Source organism: Panthera onca, chromosome C1, assembly GCF_046562875.1.
Source record: "Panthera onca isolate mPanOnc1 chromosome C1, mPanOnc1 haplotype 2, whole genome shotgun sequence".
Taxonomy (NCBI): Eukaryota; Metazoa; Chordata; class Mammalia; order Carnivora; family Felidae; genus Panthera; species Panthera onca.
In genome coordinates this window covers 126620893-126647819 of record NC_138346.1, presented here as the reverse complement: position 1 = coordinate 126647819, position 26927 = coordinate 126620893, and the positions used below count along the sequence as shown (strand labels likewise).

Here is a 26927-nt window from a genome sequence, read left to right as displayed (position 1 = left end):
ACACAGACATCAAAATCCAAGAAGCGCAGAGAACTCCCATTAGATTTAACAAAAAACAACCATCAACAAGGCATATCATAGTCAAATTCACAAAATACACAGACAAGGAAAGAATTATGAAAGTAGAAGGGGAAGAAAGTCATTAACCTGTAAGAGAAGACATATCAGGTTCACAGCAGACCTATCCACAGAAACATGGCAGGCCAGAAAGGAGTTGTAGGATGTATTCAACGTGCTGAATCAGAAAATTATGCAGCCAAGGACTCTTTATTCAGCAAGGCTGTCATTCATGATACAAGGAGAGATAAAGAGTTTCCCAGACAAACAAAAACTAAAGGAGTTTGTGACCACTAAACCAGCCCTGCAAGAAATTTTAAGGGGACACTCTCTGAGGGGAGAAAAGATGAAATAAAAAAACCCCAAAAGTAACAAAGACTAGAAAGGGCCAGAGAACACCACCAGAAACTCCAAATCTATAGGCAACACAATGGCAATATATTCATATCTTTCAGTACTCAATATAAATGTAAATGAACTAAATGCTCCAATCAAAAGACATAGGGTGACAGAATGGATAAGAAAACAAGACTCATCTATATGCTGTTTGCAAGAGACCCACTTTAGACCTAAAGACACCTTCAGATTGAAAGTAAGGGGATGGAGAACCATCTATCATGCTAATGGTCAACAAAAGAAAGCTGGAGTAGCTTATAGAAAGTTTATGAAAGGGGCGCCTGGGTGGCTCAGTCGGTTAAGCGTCCGACTTCAGCTCAGGTCACGATCTCGTGGTCCGCGAGTTCGAGCCCCGCGTCGGGCTCTGGGCTGATGGCTCAGAGCCTGGAGCCTGCTTCCGATTCTGTGTCTCCCTCTCTCTCTGCCCCTCCCCTGTTCATGCTCTGTCTCTCTCTGTCTCAAAAATAAATAAACGTTAAAAAAAATTTAAAAAAAAAAGAAAGTTTATGAAAGAAACTGAAGAAGACACAAAAAAATGGAAAAATATTCCATGTTCATGGATTGGAAGAACAAATATTGTTAAAATGTTGATACTACCCAAAGTAATCTACATATTCAATGCAATCCCTATCAAAATAACACCAGCATTCTTCACAGAGCTACAAAAAACAATCCTAAAATTTATATGGAACCAGAAAAGATCCCAAATAGCCAAAGCAATCCTGAAAAAGAAAACCAAAGCTGGAGGCATCACATTTCCGGACTTCATGCTGTATTACAAAGCTGGAATCATGAAGACAGTATAGTACTGGCACAAAAACAGACACACAGATCAATGGAACAGAATAGAGAACCCACAAATAGGTCCACAAACATATGGCCAACTAATCTTTGACAGAGCAGGAAAGAATATACAATGGAATAAAGATAGTGTCTTCAGCAAATGGTGTTGGGAAAACTGGACAGCGACATGGAGAAGAATGAAGCTATATCGCTTTATTACACCATACACAAAAGTAAACTCAAAATGGATGAAAGACCTAAATGTAATACAGGAAGCTATCAAAATCCTCAAGGAGAAAGCAGGCAAAAACCTCTTTGACCTTGGCCGCAGCAATTTCTTACTCATCATGTCTCTGGAGGCAAAGGAAACAAAAGCAAAAATGAACTATTGGGACCTCATCAAGATAAAAAGCTTCTGCACAGCGAAGGAAACAATCAGCAAAACTAAAAGGCAACTGATGGAATGGGAGAAGATATTTGTAAATGACATATCAGATAAAGGGTTAGTATCCAAAATCTATAAAGAACTTATCAAACTCAATACGGAAAAAACAAATAATCCAATGAAGAAATGGGCAAAAGACATGAACAGACAGTTTTCCAAAGAAGACATCCATGTGGCTAACAGACACATGAAAAAATGCTCAACATCACACATCATCAGGGAAATACAAATCAAAACCACAATGAGATATCACCTTACACCTGTCAAATGACTAAAATTAACAGGTTAGACAATGACAGATGTTGGTGAGGATGCAGAAAAAGAGGAACCCTTTTGCACTGCTGGTGGGAATGCCAACTGGTGCAGTCACTCTGGAAAACAGGATGGAGGTTCCTCAAAAAGTTAAAAATAAAACTATCCTATGACCCAGCAATTGAACTACTAGGTATTTATCCAAAGGACACAGGTGTGCTGTTTCAAAGAGGCACATGCACCCCAATGTTTATAGCAGCACTATAGACAATAGCCAAAGTAAGGAAAGAGCTCAAATGTCCATCGATGTATGAATGGATAAAGAAGATGTGGTATATATGTACAATGGAGTATTACTCAGCAATCAAAAAGAATGAAATCTTGCCATTTGCAACAACATGGGTGGAACTAGAGTGTATTATGCTAAGTGAAATTAGTCAGAGAAAGACAAATATCATACGACTTCACTCATGTGAGGACTTTAAGATACAAAACAGATGAACATAAGGGAAGGGAAGCAAAAACAATATAAAAACAGGGAGGGGGATAAAACACAGGAAACTCTTAAATATAGAAAACAAAGTGAAGGTTGCTGGAAGGGTCATGGGTGGGGGGATGGGCTAAATGGTCAAGGCACATTAAGGAGGACACTTGTTGGGATGAGCACTGGGTGTTATATGTAGAGGATGAATCACTGGATTCTACCCTGAAATCATTATTGCACTATATGCTAACTAACTTGGTTGTAAATTAAAAAGTAATTTTTTTTAAAAGGAGTTTACTTCTCATATAAGTCAAACTGAAGTTGGGTCACATATAGCAAGACCCCGTCATTTGCCAAGATGTTTTATCTCTCCCTGGGGAATGCTTTTCATTTCCATTTGGGGTATACAGAAGACATGGGCAATCAATGTAGCAAGAGTTCTTTTACAACTGGAAGGAACTTAGAAGTTGTCTAATGCCACTCACCAACTGGCCAGAGTCTCCCCTAAGCCTCTTCTGGGGACGGTGGTGGGGGGGGGGTTACCTCATAGCTGGCCCATTAGCCAGTCCCCCTGGGTGTAGGGTCTGATAGACCCAGATTCTGAGGAGGGTCCTCCCACAGACACATTCAAAGAAGTGGGCACAATTTCCATCCATAAGTGGGGACCCCCATGATGAGCTTCTCAGCAGGAACTCCACTGTCTCACCAATATTTCATGGCCAGTTACTGGGGGGACATTTAGCTTAAGGCTTCAAGCCCATTCCCTTCCACCTTCCTCCCATGTCTGCTTCCCAGTCCTAACCCAAGATGCCTGCTTTACAGTGTTGACATAGATAACCTCTCCATGGTCAGCGGAACCCTGGTGCTGAGGGCTGTTGCCTCCTGTGATAGTGTCCCAACCTCCACAAAAGTCTATGCTATCAGAAGTATTTATACACAATTCCCTAACCACATTTTTTTTAAACCAAGCATTTTGATTATCTGTTAACTCAGTTCTCACAGACAATGAATTGAACTTTTTCCAGGAATGAAATAAGACTTCACTATTCCCAGAAATCTCCAAAGAACACAGTGTCCGTCCAACAAGCTCTCTTGCGCTCTGGGTAACGATGCTGTGGGTCCTCAGAGGCCTCTCTGGTTCCTCATGCAGTGGATAGCTTGGCAGGCTGATGTACTAGCTATTGTTGGAGGCTGGAGGAGAATACCCTGGAGCCAGATTCTCTTCACTCCTCCATGCCCTAGTGTGAGTAGATAGGCAAAAAAATTGGGGGTGTCTGTCCAGGGTGTCCACCCAGGGTGTCTGTCCTGTGACTCTCCCAGGTATTTCAGAACAAAGTACTGACTGCTGCTCGGGGGCCTGGAACTGGGAAATAGGACATCATCATTCCACTCGCAGGGCATGATCTTGTGATTGATCAAGCAGTGAAGGCATAGGTGAGGTCTACACACAGGCACAGTCCCACGTTCTCTGGCATGTATTTGGCAGGATCTGGGTACTGGGACCCGTTGGTAAAGTAACACACAAGTTTCATAGCTACACCCGGACGGGAAGACCAGAAGGAAGGAGTTGGAAGTCTTGAAACTCACCATCTCCATGCCCTGGGACTTTTCCGTGGGCTACCAGGAAAGGAGCAACAGAAACACTCTGGGGATGCCAGTTCTCCCTCTGGTTTTGGGGCTGGAGATGTGAGGAAGGCAGACAATGGGCCAATTTGGTGAGGTAAGACTATAAGCCAAACCCCCTTCTCAAAGACCTAGGAATGGAGTGAGAGCAAACAAATAGACAATAAAAATGGCAACTGTTTCCCACGAAGATTTCTAATTTCTGGAAAGTTAGTGATGGATCTGTTCTAAACTAGCACATTCTACTGCTACCTTAATTCCACACCCTAACAAGAATCGTCCTGATCCTCAGCAGCCCTCATTACCAATGCCATATGTTCCCAGTGACTACGGATGGTCCCCTGCTGATGAATTTCAGGTTACTCATGATAACTTGGATTTTCTGTATCTCAGGATTGAGAACGTTCCAGAAATTTTACCACTAATGAAAGATCATGGTTTTATATCATTGAGGCTAACCACTAGAGAATGAATAGAGGTGATACTGAGGCAGGAACAGTAGCTGACAGGGCAGATGGTGAGGATGTAGGTGAATTGCAGCTGAACTGAGATCAGTCCCTTTGGCAAAAAAAATTGAAAAAGAAAAGTCTGTATCTCTTATAAGGAAACACAACAAAAAGGAAAAGGAATGGCCAAAGTGCTTACATTAGTCAGTTCCATTAGATCAACAACATCATAATGTCGGTAGAGGGGAACGATGCGATGCTGTGGAGAAAGGCACACCTCCGTCCACCACCACCACCCATGCACATCTGGACTGAGAATTCTTTGCATCTTTCTTCCCAGATACATCTTTCTAATTACATTTCTGGAAACAATTTTGAGTCCCAGAGCCACACCAGTTCTTAGCTCCCCAAAGGCAGCATTACTGCGGTCGAAGAACCCACTGCAGATGATTGCTCATAACCTACCGTGGAGGGCAAGTTCAGCTACTGGTCTTCCTGCCATCAGAAAACCGCTCTGGAGCCAGAGGCTCTACTTGATAGAAAATCCCTAGGGAGCCAACGCCACGCCTCATTTATAATTGCATGCATCCATGGCTTGCACATAGCAGACTTCATCACGTGGCAGCACAATAAAAGTATTTAATACCTTGAATCTGGATCTGATTTTAACACTAACTGTATGACTACCTGTCCACACCTCACTTTCTTCCACTGTAAAATGAGATGGGGTTTCTAAACTCAAAAGCAGTCAGGCCCAGGCAGGTAAAGTGCGTATGTGAGCAGCCTGAAAGCACCATAGGGAAGATAATGTCTATGAAAATACCAGAAAATATTCATTAAAACTGTGCTGCTCCCTTCAAAAAGAACCACATTTTCTGATCAGATTTGTTCTCAGAGCACCAGTTGGAAATGTTCTCTAAAGTTTCTTTTTCTTCTCTAAAATTCTTGAGTCAGAGACTACTCTGGTTCACGTTCTTGTCTAAGAATGCAAAGAAGAATGTGTTGGAAGGGAGAGGGCTGGGAGAGCTGGTCACCTCCAGCCAGAGTTCGTCATGAAGGGACTGTTGCGTCCTTAAGGTCTGTGCAGTGGGTCCTCACTCAGAGATCTCTGCTCCATGTTCTCTCCCATTGGTCAATTCACAGATTTCCCAACGAGCGGGCGCTAATTTTCAATTTAGAATAAACTACTACAAACATAAGGCAAAGAAGACATTTGGAAGGAGCAACAAAGACATTTGGAGATTCTTGATTTATTAGTTGCAGGAAGTAAGACTCTAGTGCACAGAAGGGTCAGATTAGTCTAAAATGCTGCGGTCAGCCCAGAGAAACTGTAGGGTAATCCCAGAGTCCTGCAGTGAGGGTGGAGACAGCTGCCTCTCACCTGTCTAGACAGAGAGGGCAAAGCCCATTCTATTGTTGCCCATGTCATAGATAGTGTAATATTCCTTGAGGAAGACATCTCCCAGAGTCCACAGGGGCTGCCCACTGGGGGAGGGCAGGTAGGTGGCCTCAATCCCAAGGGTGCAGTAGCCATTGTTCTGAAGAGACAAAAGACATAGGGATATAACATTTTTGCATATAAAAGTCTTTCCCCACAGGAAGTTCCCACCCTATATTCCATGACACTTGCAGGGTCCTCTGGCTTCTTGTTCACCCTCAGCCCTGCTACTGGTGACTCCCCATAGGTGTCCAGACATGATCTGGGACACGGAACAGCCGTTTGGGCCAATCCAATCCCATGTCCGTGGAGCCCGGAGTGCATACGTACGTTGAGGACATAGGCAGAGGGAGGCAGAGGTAAAGGAGACCCGCTGATGACGAAGGTGATGGTGGGCATGCTCTGTATGGAGTTGCAGTTGACCACAAACTGAGAGAGAGGAGAGGCAGAGCTGTAGCGTGCCAGGACACGGGGGGCCCAGACAAAGGGCCCCAATCCCCCTTTCCCTGTGAGACTTCCTTCCTGACCTTCCAGCAGAGGCTGAGAGCATGGAAGGCAAAGCCCGATTCCCAGGCACAACACTGACCAGGTGCTCTGCTTTCCTGGGTCTCCCTGAGCACATCTCAGGTTTGGGATGTGTTGGTACGGCCGTAAGGAGTTAGACTCATTCCAGAACAGATTTCTACCTTCAGAAAGTGCAACTTACAGAGAAGAAACACAGGCCCAGCCTGTAAAAGCACGCTCTCACACAATTCATATCCCTGCTTGTGTGCACCTGTCCACGTACTCATCACACACACACACACACACACACACACACACACACCCTGAGGAGCCAAGATTTGGTCTGACTAAACAAGACTCTTGCATGCTGGAGGAGCAAACTGCAGAAGTGTGTACAAGGGGAGCAGGGGTGGGGACGGGAGGCTGCTCAGATAAAAGCCAAAGGAGTATTTCTAGGTAAAAAGAAATCTTGGTGGAATGGGGAAATGTGGTATGCCTGCCTCTATCGGCACACGTCAAATGACACTGGCCACACCAAGGTGAAATGTGCTCCTAGGGCTGCAATGGAACAGCCGTCCCTCCTGACAACCATTCAGCCCATACTCACAGTCTGGTTGGTGTTACTCCCTCCCCTCACCCCTCCTTGCTTTGAGGGTTCATGCCTGAAAGGCCATGCTGTGTCCCCACTTAATCTGTCCTGCCAGGGGTTTAGTCCCCCACCCAAACCCCTCTTCCTGTGCTGAGGCTGCATCAGTGTGCAGAGAAATCCTGGGCTTCTGGTTACTCACATCACCGTACTGAGACACCTCGGCTCCTGTGGCCTGCAGGAAGGAGTTCATGTACTGCTGGGGCACAGCCAGCACGTAGGTCCCTGTGTCCACAATGGCCTGGCAGCCCTGGGAGCACAAGCCGGTGGGCTGGTTCCCAACGAGAAACCTGAGAGGAACACCAGTACAAGAGAAATGAGTGGACTACTGCCACACGCCTGTGCCATGTTCACCCTGATCTCCCCAACCTCGGAGCTCCGACATTTCTGCCTCTTCTAGGAAGCCTGGCCACCCCACGACACAGCTGCCCTTATAATGTTGCTGTGCTTTCTTGGTCGGGTAACCCTTCCAGCTCTGACTGAGAGGCCTGGGGAGGCAGGGCTTATCTTCCTTTATCTTATCTTCCTTTTTCTGTGTCTTACCTTTCTATATCTACCTATGTGAGGTCCACACAGTGCCAAAGCTGGGTATCACTTCATAAATCACTTGCGCATCTAATATGTGCAAGACATTCTTGCAAGAATTATCTGCGATACAAACAGGAGCAGATTGTATTCACTGTTTTTAAAGAGTACCTTCTAAGAGACATGAGACAACACCATACGTTAAGCTACCACTTAATGCAGTAGCTGGTAATCTCCGTAATGTGGTCCTATGTGATTCAGTCGCCGGCTCCTTCTCTACCCTTCCTCTTCAGTCCATGTATCTTTTGGGTACTGTTGGTGAACCAAGGTACTTGGATGTAATGGTGAATAAGACACCTAACCAATTACCTCTCTCTCTACTCTTCACATTGGGCTGGTTGCACTGTGACATACCCAAACATGAGGAGATGCAAGCTGGTAAGACTATGGGACTGAAAGACTGGGTCCCTGAGAGGCTTTTTCAAGGGAGGTAATAATTCATCTGGGCGCAGAAGGATGTGCAAGGACACGAGGACCACTTCAGGTGTTACAGTCAAAAGAGAAGAAGCAAGGGGCGCCTGGGTGGCGCAGTCGGTTAAGCGTCCGACTTCAGCCAGGTCACGATCTCGCGGTCCGTGAGTTCGAGCCCCGCGACGATCTCGCGGTCCGTGAGTTCGAGCCCCGCGTCAGGCTCTGGGCTGATGGCTCGGAGCCTGGAGCCTGTTTCCGATTCTGTGTCTCCCTCTCTCTCTGACCCTCCCCCGTTCATGCTCTGTCTCTCTCTGTCCCAAAAATAAATAAAAAACGTTGAAAAAAAAAAATTAAAAAAAAAAAAAAAAAAAAAAAAAAAAAAAAGAGAAGAAGCAAGAAAGTCATGGCGAGGTGCAAGGACATGGTCAGGTCCGTGCTGCACATCCGGAAGTGGTGGGAAGGCTGTTCTGATAGGTAGGGCTCAGCTGTTGGATGGTCTCGACTACTGGCCAAAGACATGTATCTTTATCTGGCAGTGATGGACATTTCCTGAAGGCTTGGCGTGTAGAAGTAACTGATTCATGATCGTGGGTTAGGGGATCAAATATGCTTGGGCTCAAATTTCGAAATGTGTGAAATGTGTGACTTTGGATAAGTTACTTAACCTCTGAGCCTTGATTTCTTTATCTATGCAAAGAAATATACTGCTGACCACCTTATAGTGTTGTAGTGGAGATTACATGCAATGATATATTCAACAAATATTTAGCACATTGGGCACATAGAAAACACCCATGACGGCTATTACATTTCCTGATGAAGGAAGCGGTAAAGACTATGCTAATTGGGATAATGAAGCTTCCAGGAACAAAGATGTAGATTCACAGAGACCTAGGAATGACCAACCTGCTGACATGGCAAGGCTCAGTGACCAAGTCAAAAAGTTCAGTCGAGAGCTAGATGCCAAAGTCTACTGAGCTCCAGGAATAATCAGCCTGAGGGTTTGCTGATTCTCTTTAAGGGGTTTATGCCATGACAAGAACAGGAGATAGAGTCACACTAGAGGGACACTCTAGGGGTGTCCATAATCCATAGGAACTTTCCTCTGTACTTACTCATCGATGGCAACCTGCCAGTACATTTCCCGGGTGACAGGAGTCCAGACGATCTCACCAGAATAAAATTGGCTGTTCATTCCTCCCAGGATGAGCTCTCCACCATACTCATAGGTTGGTTGGCTAGGGAGAAGAGGAGAAGAGTGTGAGTTCCCACAACACACATGGCCAGGCAGCCCCTCCCTCCCCTTTCACTGTCCCTCTCTCCTTCAGACACAGTGGAACAAGAGGAAGAGGGGTCCCATCCTCTGACCTGCTCTTCAGGCTCCGCCAGGCTTAAGGCATAAGGGAGAGGAGTCTCCTCAGAGGAACACCCAGAGTATCAGAGAACTGGAAACACAGACTATGCCCATAAAAGAGGCGATGGGATTGGAAACCAGGCCTGTGAAAAGAAACTCTAAAAGCCTCCCAGGGACACCCTCCTGAGGGCAAAGTGAGAACAAGAAGAAACCCCTCAGAGAGTACCTGGAGGGGGCCTGACAGACAGAGATCTCAAGTGGGCAGTGATGGGGATGCTCCTGTCGTGCTCAGGTTGGTAACTAGACGGTGTTAAGAGGATTCAGGCCTCTTCTGTTCCCTAACCTGGGCCTGCCAGTCATTGAACATTTGGACTCAGGTCCCCTGGGGATCATGTGGTTAGGAAGATGAAGCAGTAAGTAAAGTTTGCCACAAGAGTTCAAGGCCAGCAGAGTAAGAAAAGTACTGGATTTGTGACCAAGGTATTTGCATTTGAGTCATGGCTTCACCCCTATAAGTGATGACTACAAGAACTCTTTTTGGAGCCAGATATGTTCTTATAAATATCATTTTGTTATAGTTCTCTTTATTCTAAATTTATATTTATTGTATTAAGAAGTGATCATGTGGCTGGTCCTATAGCTCTGAATTTGGTGAATCTAATACAACAATCTCCACATTTACTTATTAAATGTTGAGGGATTGTAGTCCATTTTTAAGAAAAGAGTCATCTTGTGGTGCCTGGTGGCTCAGTCAGTTGGGCATCCAACTTCAGCTCAGATCATGATCTCATGTTCACGAGTTTGAGTCCCACGTTAGGCTCTGTGCTAACAGCTCAGAGCCCGGAGCCTGCTTTGGATTCTGTGTCTCCCTCTCTCTCTGCCCCTCCCCTGCTTTCACTCTACCTCTCTCTCTCCCAAAAATAAATAAACATTAAAAAAATTTTTTTTAAAAAAGAAAAGAGTCATCTTATGGCTTATGGCCTAAAATAAAAATTCTTCTAGTGCATTTAAATAAAATTCCCCCCCAAATATATTACAAATCTTCAAAAATAAATGGATTGCATATGGCAAGTTATCCCCATTATGTCAGGATATGTTAAAACCTGGGCCTTGTTTGATGTTGAAAGCCCCCCCTCCCAGTGGCTCCTGGGTGGCTCAGTCGGTTGAGCATCTGACTTCGGTTCAGGTCATGATCTTATAGTTTGTGAGTTCGAGGCCCATGTCAGGCTCTGTGCTGACAGCTCAGAGCCTGGAGCCGGCTTGGGATTCTGTGTCTCCCTCTCTCTCTGCCTCTCCCCTGCTCGCACTCTGTCTCTCAACAATAAATAAATGTTAAAAAAAATTAATAAAGTAAAATAAAAGCCCCCACAGTGCCTCATTTGCTGAGCCCTACAGGGCAAAGATGCTCACCGAGAGAAGTAGAAGCTGAAGATGGGCTTGGTGAGCTGGCCCTGCTGCACCATGCTCTCCATGACTGTTGGGCTATTCCCCACTGCCAGGTTGGGGTAGGCCATTCCCAGGATACCATCAAAGTTTGCATAGTAGAAGGGGTTGCTAGGTTCAATCTCACTCAGACCAAACTCCTGGTTATGGATGACGATGTTCTGAACCTGAGACAAGTGAAAAGAAAAGATTAACAATTCAGGGTAGACAAATCCTTCCCAGACTTAGGTGTCCGGGGAATGGAACCTAGACCCTTTTTTAAGGAGAAGAAATTGGCTTCTTTCATTGAGTTGGCTCAGTCCTAGCGTGGGGCATGGAAAAAGAAGGGACAACAGCATCAGCCAAACATACATGTCTTGGAAAGAAGAGTGTGGGTGTTGGCAAAGTAGAGGCCATTGTTTTTTGGAGTTAGAGTTTCCACTTCCATGGACAGTGAAAGGACAGTGGCTGGTTTTATATCGAACAATCTGTGTGCACAAATGACATAGGAACTGCGTGTGCTTGATGTAAAGAAAAGAAAATAGTGAAAGGAAGGTCTTCAAGCACCCAGAGTGAAGTCCTGTGGAGGAGGAAGCAGATGTGCTCCAGGTGGTTGAGGAGGGCAGATAAGACCAAGGAGCAAATTCAAGGGGGAGGCACAATGTAAAGAGCCTGCAGCAGTCAGGACTGCTGTGGGGCAATTCTTGTCTTGGGACAAAGGTTTAATTAGATGGCCTGTGGCACTCTTTCCAAGAGTCGGCTTTTAGAAATGTGTACCTAACTAACAACCTTTGATATCTCTGACAGCTTAAGAGTCTAGAAAAGGGGAACCAAATGGCAGACCCACAGAAAGATGAGAACAGCACTTACAGTCATAGTGTCATATCCCAGGAGCACAGTCAGGCTGCCACTTCCATAATATAGTGTATAGGTTTGCCCATTGTTTTGGTAGGTGGAGGACATGCTGGGGTTGAATGTGTTGTGATTGGCTGTGCAAAGAGACAATGCAATGTTAGTGTTAACACATTTTCCAAAATACACGGAGGACACTTATCCCTGATGGCCTGGGACCATCAGACCAAGCCTGGGATTGGGCTTCAGCCTCAGACTCTGGGCTGAACGCAATCAATACCCCAGAAAAGTCTGTCCCCTTGGGAAACAGATGTTGCCCCAATTCCTTCCAACCTACCATTTCCTGAAGCATGGGTCAACTCAAAAGTGCCAGGAATTGGGGCCCACAGGAGAGAGCTGAGGAAAGGGATCAATAGAGAAAGGAATGGAAGCCCTGGTCTACTTCTTTTGTTTTCTAGAGATGCAGCACTTGTGAAATACAGACCAAGAGCAAGATTTCCAGATGTTCTGAATTTAAGGAGGCTGAGATCATGGATATGCACCAAGAACTCTAGACTTGGATGATGGGCTTGTGCTTAATCCCGACTCTGCGTCGCCCTCTGCTCCTATCCATGGGTGGGTGGTGATGGTGGTATACTCACAACAGGCCTGGCTCTTGCAGTAGGTGGAGGGCACCCACAGGTTGGATGAACCCGTGTCAAAGAGGACCAGGAAATTTTGTGGTGGTGTCCCAATGCTGATCTCTCCAAAGTAGTAGGACTGCAAAGAAAAGTTTGTTACCCCAGTGTATTAAGCAGCCAAGCCATGTCCTAAAGATTGAGATGAAGTTGACTCACTAGAAACCACATTGTGGCCAAATTATATTCTTCTCTTTCCAGCAATTCTCTTTCACTTCTGGAGCCAGACCCCCTCGATATTCTCCATTTTTGTCCTTATATGCAAGATTTTGACCAGGTGAGAATTAGTCTGGCAAGACAATCTCTTCTTCCAAATGTGTTTTCTCCTTTGCCATAAGGTGATACCTCCATGGATTTGCCGTTCTATGCCAGAACATGCAAAGCTGGAGAAGCAGTCACTTTTTTCTCCATTCCCAGTGCCCATCACTTTCCCCATCTCTCTCTCTCTCTTTCTCTCTCTCTCTCTCTCTCTCTCTCTCTCTCTCTCTCACACACACACACACACACACACACACACACACACACACACCTCTTTCTCTTCCGGTGTTAGATATTTCCACACCATTCTCCTCCCTTGGTCACTTAGTAGCCAAGGTGCCAGAAATAAAAAAAGACAGGTGGCTGGAAAAGCAAGAAGAGAACTTCACTGAGACACACTTTGAGTTCTAAGTGAATTTTAGCCAGTCATGTCACTGCCCTGCCTCTTCATCCACCATCTATAAAAGTGGGACTTGAGATAGGAGATTCCTGAAGTGGCTTCTAGATCTGACACTCATGTAACATCTCACTAAAGACAGTCCATAGGACACCAGTGTGTTGGGATGCCCTAAGCAGACACTGCAGTCTCAAGAACATGCAAATACTTGCTCTGAGCACCAGTGTATGTTCCCAAATAGGGAGCTACATAGCATCTGGAGCTATGGAGATTTTGCCTGGCTGCTTTGCCTGTGCTTTCCCTCTTTCCCCTACAGCTCATTACTAGGACTTCCTTTCGATTGCTCAATTGACTGGAACATGGTCATTCGGAATCTCCTAACCATGTAAATGGAGCTTTAGAGAGTGAGCCAGTAATGACAGGAAAGAAGGAAGGAGAGGGAATATGATAGTGTTAAATGGTACCAACTCATAACTTCTCCGGATACTTTCCTGAGGAAGGAGAGACTTGGGTTTAGTAAAAAGTCCAAAATCAGGGGTGCCCGGGTGGCGCAGTCGGTTGAGCGTCCGACTTCAGCCAGGTCACGATCTCGCGGTCCGTGAGTTCGAGCCCCGCGTCAGGCTCTGGGCTAGTTCGAGCCCCGTGTCAGGCTCTGGGCTGATGGCTCGGAGCCTGGAGCCTGTTTCCGATTCTGTGTCTCCCTCTCTCTCTGCCCCTCCCCCGTTCATGCTCTGTCTCTCTCTGTCCCAAAAATAAATAAAAAACGTTGAAAAAAAAAATTTTTTTTTAAAAAAGTCCAAAATCAGAGCTAATGAGAGGTCTAAATGAGTATCTGAGAATGGTTTTCAGCCAAGGTTTATAGACACCACCTTGACCCTCACTTACATTCAGGTAGTTGGTGAAGGGCTCATAAGCAACAGCATCATTATTGAAAAGATACTTGGCAGCTGGATCAACCTTTGGGTGGTTCTTCAGGAAAGTCTGTAGTACACCCCGCTCTTCCATCACCTGGCGGATGGACTTGCCTTTCTTCAGAATGATTCTGCAGAGAATAGGGCAAAAGGAGTGACCCTCACCTTCCCCATGAAAGCAATGCCTTCATTAATCTGATGTGGGTTTTCAAACCTTCTTATACTCTACTCAAGAAGAGCCTCTTATAAGAAATCCTCCTGGATTTTAGTGAGTTCTGACCACTGCAGTCACTCCAGCATTTCCAGCATGAAAATGCACTGCAATATGTATTTGGGGTTTTCTGCTTACATATTGTTTACACAGAACAAATATCTGTTCCTTCCCAGTCCTTCCTCTAAGCTTTATAGATATTGTACATCCTTCCTTCTTGTCCAACAAAACACCAACCCACCTTTAATCACACACACACACACACACACACACACACACACACACCATCCATTGTAAGTCTTGGCTCCCTGGGTTTTTCAGTTCATGGTGCCAAACTATGATCTGACTGCCTCTCCATAAGATCTGTATGGGAGGCCTTTGCTCTACCATAGCTTCTGATGCTCCCTCAGGGCTGAAGCTGAATCCCCATACAAACCTTTCCACACCCTGTGAGAGGTGTAGACAAACCAACAACAAGACCAGGATCTTCATGGCGTTGATTTCAATGGCCCAGAGACACGTAGGACACAGTGGCAGACCCAAGGGATGGGACACACAGAGGGAGATTGGATCTCTCTTTTATACCCTGATCTCCCTGCTCTTTTCATCTGAAAGCACGTGAGTTTCTTAACCTTTGTACCAGCTTGTGCCCCTACAAGTCCATGGATTCTGTTTGTTTTTCCCTCTGGTAAGTATCATGGCCTTTCTTATCCACTCTGTAGTCAACTTAAAAAGCAATTAGTGGATTTGCTCATCGAATCCACAGATTAGGATGTGATAACAAATATGAAATGCACTGGGAACAAAGGATCCTGGTGCCCACATCTACCGGGAAATGGGTGCTGGCAACTTCTGCCAAAACAATGGAACAATTTGTGCTTTGACTCCAAAGTCCATGTGCTTTTGGGAGATTTACAATAGACTCTCCACTTCTTCCCCTTTTCTTTCTTGTTCCTCTCATCAGACTCATCTATAGTCTCCTGAATGCGATTCTCACAGTCCATGACACTGATCTTTATTTTCTATATCTTAGTTCACAATTAGCCAACACTTATGGAATATCTACTCTGTGCTCACCTCTGTGCTAAGCTCTGGGAGCACAAAATAAAATCAGAAATGGTCCTTGTATGCAAAGTCGGCATCCTGTCAAATGACTGACAGCCTAGCATTCACATATGTGTTGAGTGAACAAGAGGGAGAAGAACAGTATGATAAAGCAAGCAGAGACAAGGAGTGATAGCTTCTGGAAGGATGGAAAAGCCTTCAGAGAAGAGGTAACATTTGAGGAAGGATCTTGCCAGATGGTAGTTGAGAAAGTAAGGAAAGTGGAAAATCCACTGGCGGCAGAAGCAGAGCCTGGACAACGGCACCCAGGAGTGAAGTGCTGTGATGAAATCAGAGAACATCGTGACCAGCGTGGCCAGAAGAGCAATTTTCAACGTGGCTCCTCGGAAGCCAGGACCCAGCCCAAGAACCTGCACTGGGGCTGAGTGGTCCTCATCATGCTAACTGTCGCTCTGGAAATTATTTTCTATTCAGGACCCATCGCAACGGAAAGGCCTGTAATGCTAAAATCGGAATACTCTTGATTCTGCCAAACTGTATTAAAGCAACGTATGTTCAGTATCCACAGTATTTTAACTTCTAGTCCATTGAACTATTTGTTATCATGCTCCATACTGATGGAGCACACCTTGGAGCACCCGGATCAAACTCCTGGAGCACAGCACTAGGTGTCTACACAGACGTGACCAGATGGTAAGGCAGACCCGGTATGCCATGCTAAGCAATATGGGCTATATTCCATAAAGAGTTAAGGAACCATTAATTTTTTTTAATCCTGGAAATGACACACTGAATACCTTCTGTACACACTTTACCTATTTGTAGGTATTTGTACCTATTTGTTTTCCTATTTGTAACACTTTACTAGCTTCTAGATTGTAGTGTTTTAGAAGCATGTGGTAAAAGTAGCCAGTTTATAAAATGATTCCCTACATAAAGTTGTAGCAGCATGAGAGATTATTGGAACTTTGTCATGAATCTACTCCTGAACACTTTGAGCTATGCACAAAACCTAAAGAGTTTCTAATTTCATATTTCTTTCTTTATACAAAGAAATTCTTTAAAAAATTTTTAATGTTTATTTATTTTTGAGAGAGAGAGGTACAGGGTGTGAGTGGGTGAGGGGCAGAAAGAGGGAGACACAGACTCTGAAGCAGACTCCAGGCTCTGAGCTGTCAGCACAGATCTTGACGTGGGGCTTGAACTCATGAACCACGAGATCATGAGCTGGGCCAAAGATGGACACTTAACTGACTGAGCCACCCAGGCGCTCCAAGAAATACTAAAATGGAAACTTGAAGGTCTACAGAAGATATGCTTATATCAGTAACTCCCACTTATTGGCTTTGTACCAGATACATGTTTCATTTAACCATTGTAACAACCTTAGAAGCTGATTTAACTACCCCATGATCACATAGTTAATCAGAGCTGGGATTTCAAGTCTGGTTTGTCTGGACTCAACCTGTATCTCAGCACAGCCCCTCCTCCAAGCCCAGGGCGCTCATGCTTTCTCTGCTTCAATGTGCACAAAAGCATCGACTGTATTTTGTTGTTGTTGTTTGTTTGTTTATTTATTTATTTATTTATTTATTTATTTTTGAGAGAGAGAGAGAGTAGAGCACGAGCGAGGGAGGGGCAGAGAGAGAGAGGAAGGGAAAGAGAATCTCAAGCAGGTCCTGTGCTGACAGCACAGAGCCAGACATGGGTCTCAACCTCAGGAACCATGAGATCACAACCTGAACCAAAATCCAGAGTCCGATGCTTAACCGACTAAGCCACCCAGGTGCTCCAAATGTATCGACTTTAAAGACAATGACAGATTTAGATTTGATTTCATTTTCTGTACAGAGGTATTCTAATTGCTTTTTTTCTACTCTCCTAGTTTTTCTTCCCACCTGCAGAGAAAATGTAACCCTGTATGCTGCTGCCTCCTGGTGGCAATATTCCTAACTCAACAAAAACAGGGTTTGGGAACCTTTTATGTAACTCTTCAAAGTCAAATGAGAAAGTGACAACAGCTCCTAACATGGTGTCCACAGATCACCTTCCTGTGCGGAGACAACCGGAGCCCGCTCATTAGTCATGCCCGTGGAGCTCGCGTCCTGCCCCCTTGCCCATCCGCGTCAAACCTTGCCAGGTGTTCCTGGGACTTGATCGCACATCTGTGCCTCTGGCCACCTGCCATTCCTTACTCCAGGCTCCCTTACAGCACTTACCAAGGCTTCTTTGCAGCGAGATAGTAGTACATGAGCTCTCAGAGTCTGTTTCCTCAGCATGAGATGAAATGGTGAAGCACAGACCAGCCACTGGCTGCTCCCAGAGGTACATCACTTGAGTACTTTTCTCTCTCCCACCTGCGAGTCAAGTCTTGTAGAAGCCTGGTCTTGAAACATCACCCACTGTCCTCAGCCCAGCGGCCTCCACTCGGAATCACCACTCAGAATCATCCACCAGGAGAGGGGAGACAGGAGCAGTATACACAGGCCTCCTTCCCCAGTTAGTCCGGGGATGTTTGGGCACCTTCTCCTCAAGGTATGGGGCCTATTCGGATGTCGCTGCTGTAGCCCCTTCTAGTGGTCCAAGCAGGAAATATATGTATGGATACACATATTTCTATATCAACCAATCCATATATAGTTTTAAATCATGATTTCATACTGATACTTCTGAGCCTAACGCCACAGGGTTCTTTCTAGCCTTTTCTGTTTTCCTATTTGTAACTACTTTCTCTGGCAGTGAGAAACATGGCCCTTCTTACCCACAGTGGATTTCCTTCTGTGTTTAATTCTGGAATGCATAGAAAGCAGTTTCAGAATATACGTGTCAAAAGCAAATTTGCTAGAGGCCAGTATTTGTCCATGGTTCCTCTTTAGCTTTTCAATAAGGAGGCAAAATGCCGTTTTCCAAAGTGACTAAGGCTAGCTCTTTTCTTCCCTAATTCCTTCAATGTGATTACGCTGTTGGTGCATTTTTAACACGGCTAAATACATTTTTTGCTGTTTGTGCTTTAATTTTGAGTTGCTCTAGCCCCACCACCACCATCCTTGATTTTATTTATTTGTGGGATGTGAAACACTCTCATGGTTCGAAAAGTCAGAATGACACAAACACGTGTACTCAGGTAAGTGGCAACCCGCCCCCCAACCCTTTGTACCCCGTTCCTGATCTCCCATTCTCTCCACACCACCCTCACTCCACACCTGCCAGTACCGATTTCATTATTTCCGTGTTTATCCTTTCTGCTACTATTCTGTTTCTTTCCTTCCGTAATCTTTCTGTTACTTTCTATTACTCTGTGCACAAACGAGCAGACGTGTGTTTTCTTATGTCCCCTTTTTCCTTACGTGGAAGATAGTGTACTACGGACATTTCTCTGCACTTTTGTTCTCTTGACAATAATACAGATGCTGTTTAAATGATGTGCTTAGAGGACAACACCAAGAGGGTGTGAATGTAAATACCGAAGAAAAGGGACCCAGGGAAGAGACTTGGAGCTCCCCAACATTAAGAGATCAGGGATAAGAGGAGAAATCAGCACAGAACGCTGTGAAGGAATGACCAGTCAGGTAAAATCAAAACCCGGAAGCATAGTTAAGGAAGTGTGTCACTGGGGCCAAGGTGGCTCAGTCTGTTAAGGGTCCGACTTCGGTGCAGGTCATGATCTCACAGTTGGTGAGTTTGAGCCCCACTTCAGGCTCTCTGCTCTCAGTGCAGAACCCACTTCAGATCCTCTGTCTCCCTCTCTCTCTGCCCCTCCCCCACTCGCTCACACACTCACTCTCCCAAACATAAATAAACATTAAAAAAAAAAAAAGAAAGAAAGAAAGAAAGAAAGTGGATCAGGGAGGACAAAGTGACCAAGTGTGCCAGTGCTGCTGCTGCATCAAGGAGAATCAGAAGTGAGACTTGAACTCTGTATTTAACAACGTGGGCATCACCAGTGACCTTGGCAAAGAGTAGTTCTGATGTATTAATGGGAGGAGACGTTACACCGGTGTGACATAAGAGGATTGTGGGAAACCGCCCTGGAAGAGATTCTGGCTCTGACCACCTGCAAAGTGAGTGTTGTTCAAGGCAGAGAGGGAAGCAACATAATCCACACTGGAAAACATCAGCATGGGCTAGACCCAAACTCCCTCCTTCCAAAAACAGCAGTAGGGGAACGTGAACTTGAAAGGCAGAGCTGACAATTGCATTGCTCAGGTCATTTCAAGAAAAGAACTCCAGGGAACTCAGATGGATCCTTGTGTTTCCAGTTTATTCAACAGAAAAGAGACGAACTCCCTGTGGCTTTGGGGCCTGCTCATAACCATGAATGGTTTATGAATGTCTGGGTAAGAGCAGCTCCTGTCAGGGGATCTGCAAGAAAAGATAAGGGCTTTCCCCAGCTTCTGCCTTCAACAGAGCTTAGGCTCCTTGACACACAGCAGAGTTTTCTGGGTTTTCTTTCTTTAGAGAGAGAGAGAGAGCACTTGTTGGAAGGGTCATCGAACTGACAGAGGACTCATTCCCATTAATGGGAACACAGGGGTTGTCCAAAGCAAGAGGAATGTGTCCTGGGGCTAGATGACAGGGCCAGAGGATGGCCTCCTGCGTTGGGCTTCTGTCTGAAGACCAATGTGACCAACCGGGTGGTCTGTGTCCACCTCAGAAGTGGTGGGCTCTCTTCTAAGAGTCTTGGTCTGCCTGTCAGGAGTGACTGTAATATTTCCGGAGGGGATAGTCATCATTCCAGGGGCTACAGCTCTCTTTCCAAGGGGCACGATCTTCTCTCCAGGGGACTTAGTCTGACCATGCATAGAAACCATACTCATCTCTCCGTGAGTCATAGCCTCTCCAAGGGTCTCAGTCTTCATTTCCACAGCCACAGTGTGCTTTCCAAAGGACATAGTTTCACTCGTAGGGGTCACAATCCCACTTTGGTGGCCTGTAGTCATATCTGCAGACTTCCTATGGGTGTTAGAAGCCATAGACTTTCCTTCTGAGGACAAAAGCCCCATATCATTGGTTCCAGTCGGACTTTCGGGGTCAGTTCTTAAAGAATTCATAGCAGTTGAGAGCCAAAATTTTGGTGAAGGAGTTGAGCTGAACTCTAGAGGAAATCATCGGAACAGGATGAGAGTCCTACCGCTTCCTCCCCATCCTGTTAATTGCTGGCAGGACTACGACCACTCCAGGGCTGAAGTACTTGCTTCCAAAATCCAGAAGTGAAGGATTTCATAATGCACTGACTTGAGGGCATAGATAAAATCCCACCACATTGAAGCCCTGCTCCCTCACCTCATCATGTTGATATGATCCCAGGCACCTATGGGCACTCAGCACATTTACATTTCTGGGGAATGACCCCGAGAAGCCTGCCAGTTTTCTATGCTTAAGGCCTCACTTTGACCTTACTGATGGCACCTTCGGCAAGACCTTGCTGCCCCCCAAGGCCTAATAACAGAAACCTCCTGTGTTCCCCATGGTAGAAGGCACCAGGAACAACAAGGAGGGCAAGGAGACCACTCCTGACAGCATTTGGTAAAGAATTGGGTTGAAGTCCCATCTCTGCCCTTGACTAGCAGTATTGCCTTTCTGAGCCCCAGTGTCCTTGTCCCTAAAATGATAGTTATAAATCATCTCAAAGGATGCTGTAGCTGTAGCATGCCAGATTCCATCTCCTAACTACCAGGGCAGTCTCTCCTATCAAAGAGGTTATCAAAAGAAATCTGACTTCCTCTTCTGGCCCTTGTCCCACGAAAGCAGGAGGAAGCCACAGAGAAATAAACTGACATATATTGAGCGCTAACATTGAGCCAGCAGTTTTCACTTCTTATCTCATATAGTTCTTATAATAATGTCATGAGTATAAGGATCATTCCCATTTTGCAGATAGGGAAAACAAAGCTCAGAGGGTCAAATGGAGCCTGCCTCTAAGCCAAGGAAATGGACCGGCCTAACATCAAAGTTTGTTCTCTTCCTTCGGTGCCATGCTGTCTCACCGAAGCCTGCAGATCTCAAAGAGCCTCGTTATACAGCTCCCAACCCCACTTCTAAGCCATAGGTACTTACCAGCTTGCGCCAGGAAACTACGCAACTTGGAGACAAGGGGGAAAGGGCCAGTGCCACAGAAAGTGCCCTTAACGTCATCCAGGTCCAACGTCCACACCATGGCTCCCCCAAAATTCTCTCCTTTTATGAACCTTGCCTGAAAAAGGAGTAGTCAGTCAACCTGCTGTGCTGGCCATCCCCCAGACTGGGTACAATGGCAAAACACGGAAGACAGACCCTCAGGAAACACTACAGTAGCATGGTTGGTAGTTACAGCCTGTATTTGAATCTAGCCTTTACCACTTATTAGCTAAGGGATCTTGAAAAGGTCACACAAACCTTTGCCTCGTTTGTAAAAAAAAGGGATAACATTTCCGATATTTTTTAGGAACGAAAGAATCCCTTCATGCAAATGCTACAGCATGGATGGAGCTTGGAGACATTATGCTGAGTGAAATAAGCCCAGCACAACAGGACAAATATTGTACGATTCCACTCGTAGGAGGTAGAGGAGTCACATTCCCATAAATGGAAAGCATAGTGGTGGTCACTATCGGGGGTGAGGGAGAAGCGAATGGGGTTTCAGTTTGGAAAGATGAAACAGTTCTGGAGATAGGGGCGCCGGGGTGGCTCAGTTGGTTCAGTGTCCGACTCATGATTTCGGGACAGGTCATGATCCCAGGGCCATGGGATCAAGCCCCACATTGGGCTCTGTACTGACCATGAAGCCTGCTTAAGATTCTCTCTCTCTCTCTCTCTCTCTCTCTCTCTCTCTCTCTCTCTCGCCCTCAGTCCCTTTCCCCTGCTTGCTCTCTCTCTCTCTCTCTCTCTCTCTCTCAAAGAAAAGTTCTGGAGATAGATAGAAGGTGGTGATAGTTACAAAACAATGTGACTGCACTTAATGCTGCTGAACTGGACACTTAAAAATGGGCCAAATGGCAAATTTTATGTTTATGTATATTTCACAATTTTAAAGATGATTTTTTTATATGAAATTTATTGTCAAATTGGTTTCCATGCAACACCCAGTGCTCATCCCAACAGGTGCCTTCCTCAATGCCCATCACCCACCCTCCCCTCCCTCCCACCCCCCATCAACTCTCAGTTTATTCTCAGTTTTTAAAAGTCTCTTATGTTTGCCTCCCTCCCTCTAACTTTTTTTTTCCTTCCCCTCCCCCATGGTCTTCTGTTAAGTTTCTCAGGATCCACCTAAGAGTGAAAACATATGGTATCTGTCTTTCTCTGTATGACTTATTTCACTTAGCATAACACTCTCCAGTTCCATCCACGTTGCTACAAAGGGCCATATTTCATTCTTTCTCATTGCCGAGTAGTATTGCATTGTGTATATAAACCACAATGGAAGACAATTTTTTAAAAAAGAATTCCTACATGTAAAATATTTGGATCAAAACCTTGCACATAATGAAAACTGTCTCACCAGGGTCCTAGTGCCAATCATTATTGTCATTATGCTGAAACACAGATGTTGCTATATTATTTTAAAACCACTTCCTCACACCGTATATCACAGTGACACTATAAAGAAGAGATAAAGCGGGTAATACTGTCACCTTTCCACAGATAAGAAAAGAGAGGCTTTTGTCCATGATTTTTAAAACTTCAGATATAGGGGTGCCTGGGTGGTCCAGTTAGTTGAGTGTCTGACTCTTGATTTTAGCTCAGGTCATGAACCCAGGGTCATGGGATTGAGCCCCAAGTCAGGCTCTATGCCCAGCGTGGATTGGGATTCTCTCTCTCTCTCTCTCTCTCTCCCCCACCCCACCCCACCTCTGCATCTCTCTCTGTTAATAAAATAAAATAAAATAAAATAAAATAAAATAAAATAAAATATTTTTTACAAATCATTAAAAAAAAACCCTTCACCTATAACTAAATGGCAGGGTTTAGACCCAAATCCGGGTCCTATTATTACTTTGCTAGTATTCTCTGTCATGGCTGATGGGAAAGACAGACTCCATCACATCCAAATAACTACATGACTTGGCCAAATCAATGGGCTCCTTTCTGAGATTTACTTTCCCCAAATGTAAAATAAGAAGAAGGAGGAACCCAATTATAGATAAGCTGAAATTATCAAGATTCTGAGATTTTACTCTGCTTACAAACCAACAAATTAGCCTGCCAGTTTACGTGTGCGCACACATGACCTCTGGATCAGAGGACAGACCATTATTACTCATGGCAAAAGACCAATCACAACAGCACTTTGACTTTGCCCCCCATGGCCTAACTGCCCAAAGAATGACATGGCGAAGGCCAGATATACACCTGTACGTGCAGTGAGGTCTGCGGCACAGGAGAGGGATCCTGAAACTATGAGCCTTGAACTTATGTGAGACAGCTGGCAAATCGGACCCTTCTCCCCTCTGGACGGTTTGAGAGCTTCAATGGGATGTAGACAAGTCCCCTCTGGGGAGGGGACTTCTACAATCTCTGAAAGTCAGCAAAGGCTCTGGGGGAAGAGGGGAAGGCAGCTTTCTATTTTTATTATAGCTGCTCTGTTTCTTTTGCTCAGAATGCCCAGACAGCGCAGAAACGCTGAGAAATCCAGGGATAATTATCTCCCGATGATGATCTCTGAGGTTTCTTCCAGCTCTGGGGTTCTGTGATGAAATCCTTTAATCACCCTCACACGGGGCTCTGTTCCCCTCTAGTTCTGCAAGGCACAGTAACTGCCCCTCAATGCAAGAACACCATCCCTGCTGGTCTCAGGCTTCCCCAGACACACAGGTCAATGCCCTCCCCCATGTCCTGTGGATCATATATTGAATTCCATCCAACTGGGTAATTCCACTGAGTCACTGGATTTTTCTGTGTGTGTCCTCTGTTCCCAAACTGGAGTAAGATCCTGGAGGCTGAAAGCCATACTCTGCACCTCTCTCTGCACAGCGGGCCTCCCCCAGTGCTGTGCACAGAGAAGGTACATGGTGGGTCTTCACGAATGCTGCCCTATCACCTTGTGCTTTCTACCCCAAACTTCCCCCAAAGAACAGCCAACACCTGTCGCTTCTGCATCACCTGTAGTAGAGTAGACTGTGACTTCTCTCTAATGAGACCCAATATCCAGGCAGTTGCCAAGTGCTGACAATTTCTCATTCAGACCCTACCTCCACTTCCGACCACCTGGTCCAACCCTCAGTATGTCACCGGCACACTTCCGAGTCTCTCTCAGAGCTTCCAAAATGCCAAACCGGTTACAGCAGGATCACATGGAAACATAGTAAAAACAGTTCCCAGATTCTTTCTAAGACCTGCTGAATATTCAGGGGTGGAGCCACATCTTTCTACATTTATCAAGTCTCAGGTGATTCCAAAGCAGAGGCAGGTTCAGAAATTACCAAAGCATGTCATTTCTGTTTTAATTCACTATTAAAAAAAACCTGCCAGACTCAACTTCATTTAACATTGCTTGCATGGGGAGAGGAGGTGCTCACTGTTAGGCTCTAAAGGTTTCAAACTTGCAGGTCATGTACCTGCACGGAAACCTGATTTTGCCTTAAAATGCCTGCAAGAAGAGGTCCAAACGTCTTTGCCAGCGTTCAAGTCCCTCTATAAACTGACCTGCACTTTACTGCCTTCTCTTACGCTTTACAAAACTTCTCTGCCCCACCCAAATTTTTCTTTGAACCTACTTTGAATGAGCTTTCAGCACTCTCTGACCCCATGTCATCATCTCCTGCCGCTCACCTCCCTGAGGAAGCCCTCCTTGACTTCCCTACTCCTGACACACATCTCAGTGATATTCATGGAGCGCTTAGCAAGTTCTACCTCATATTGGTATTTAGCTGTTGTGAAGTTATCTGGCCCAAGCAGAAAAGAAGAAACTGTTGCCAAAAATCTGCATAAACTGAGAGAAGTCATTTCTCCCCTCAAAACCGCGACTCCTTTTCTTCCAAAGAAGAGGGTTGGGGCAGGGGGCGCCTGGGTGGCTCAGTCAGTTAAGCATCTGACTCTTGATTTCGGCTCAGGTCATGATCTCTTGGTTTATGAGTTTGAGCCCCACATGGGGCTCTGTGCTGACAATGCAGAGCCTGCTTGGGATTCTGTCTCCCTCTCTCTCTGTCGTGCCCCCACTTGCTCTCTATCTCTCTCTTAAAAATAAAAATTTAAGGGGCGCCTGGGTGGCTCAGTTGGTTAAGTGTCCAACTTTGGCTCAGGTCATGATCTCACCGTTGGTGAGTTCGTGCCCCACATAGGGCTCTGTGCTCACAACTCAGAGCCTGGAGCCTGCTTTAGATTTTGTGTCTCCCTTTCTCTCTGTCCCTCCCCTGTTCACGCTCTGTCTCTCTCTGTCTCTCAAAACTGAATAAAAGTTAAAAAAAAAAAAAAAAAAAGGAAGAAGAAGAGGATTGGATAGATGGATTTAGGAAACCCCAGTTAGGTCAGGTATGCCTGAAACTCACCTGATCTAGTAAATCTCACCTTTTCACCTCCACCCAGTAAACACACACACACACACACACACACACACACACACCGTACAGATAAGAGCTTCATGGAAGCCAGAGGGAAACTATATGCTGGAGCAAGAAAGGACCAATGTCTTACCTTGTGACTGAAGCTGAGGACATCATCATAGCCAACCCACACATTCCCCTTGTAGGCGTATGGGACTTGCTGATAGTCAATCCAGCGCTTCGTCGCTTTCTGGACGAAAGAGCAAATCTGCCAGGAGGATCACCAGGTTAGTTCCGGGAAGTCCATGGAGAGAAGCACCAGCAGGCAAACTGCTCTTTTCCCAGTGACAAAGCATCCAAGAATCCCTTGCCAGGGAATAAGAAGAGGCAAACCAAAGAGGGAGGGGAAAGCCACTCACAAAGGACCTCCTCTCTTTTCTGAGCAAATTCGTATTAAAATATGTTCCTTTCTCTAATGTCCGTGATGGAAAGAAAGAGAGAAACAAGGAGTGGCTGACATCCTTAAAAATCAAATCAGCGTTTGCTAAATAATGCCAATATCAAACTACGAATGGTAACCTATCTGACCCTTGACCAAACCTGTATCTTTTTCAGAGAGTTCCCATAAACAAACCTCTCCTGTCTTCTTTAGAAATCAGCATAAAGGGGCCCAGTCTTGGAGGCCATCAAACTAGCTTGCGAATCTCTAATAAATTTCAGGTTTCTCACAAGTAAGGAGAACTGGGTTGTTACAATCAGTCAAGCATGTGAGTTTGGCTAGGTGCCCGGCATTGTGCTAGAAACCATACGCCACAAAGAAGCAGAAGTATTCAAGCTGGTTGCAGAAGCCAATGTCTGAGGCTTTTCTTTCTTTCTTTCTTTTTCTTTCTTTCTTTCTTCCTTTCTTTCTTTCTTTCTTTCTTTCTTTCTTTCTTTCTTTCCTTCCTTCCTTCCTTCCTTTCTGTTCTTTAAAGGTTCTGTCTATCAAACATGTCTTCAGTCTATAATGTCTTTCAAGACCATTATTTCAACTATGCCATCACTCATAACCACGCTTCACTGGATTAGCAGGAAAACATTTCTACCCAGTCAGCGCAGAGCACTGTGCCTCCACTCCTACCTAAGGCACCCATGCACACCATGTGCCTCCGTACCCGTCATCCTTGGCCTGCGGGGCCCTTCCCTCCTGTCATTCCTGCCCATCAGGATCATTCCTGTGCTCCAAAGCCCTGCTCTAAAGCTACCTGCTCCAT

At 45.4% G+C, this 26927-nt stretch overlaps 1 protein-coding gene across 2 annotated transcripts; it reads right to left on the bottom strand.

Moving 5' to 3' along the window:
• Window positions 1-5729: 5729 nt before the first annotated feature.
• LOC132676839 (pepsin B) lies at window positions 5730-26539 on the bottom strand. 2 transcript variants are annotated; one of them, XM_078451562.2, is made up of 9 exons: window positions 25826-26539; window positions 13916-14072; window positions 12340-12457; window positions 11717-11835; window positions 10835-11034; window positions 9186-9308; window positions 7217-7364; window positions 6255-6353; window positions 5730-6024 (listed from the first exon to the last, which is right to left on the bottom strand). In XM_078451562.2, exons 1-9 carry the CDS (start codon window positions 25867-25869, stop codon window positions 5872-5874), a joined length of 1161 nt encoding a protein of 386 aa, XP_078307688.1. In that variant the 5' UTR covers window positions 25870-26539; the 3' UTR covers window positions 5730-5871. The 2 variants fall into 2 exon arrangements, with proteins under 2 accessions (XP_078307688.1, XP_078307689.1); XM_078451563.2 differs by lacking the exon at window positions 25826-26539 and adding an exon at window positions 21275-21381.
• Window positions 26540-26927: the final 388 nt, after the last annotated feature.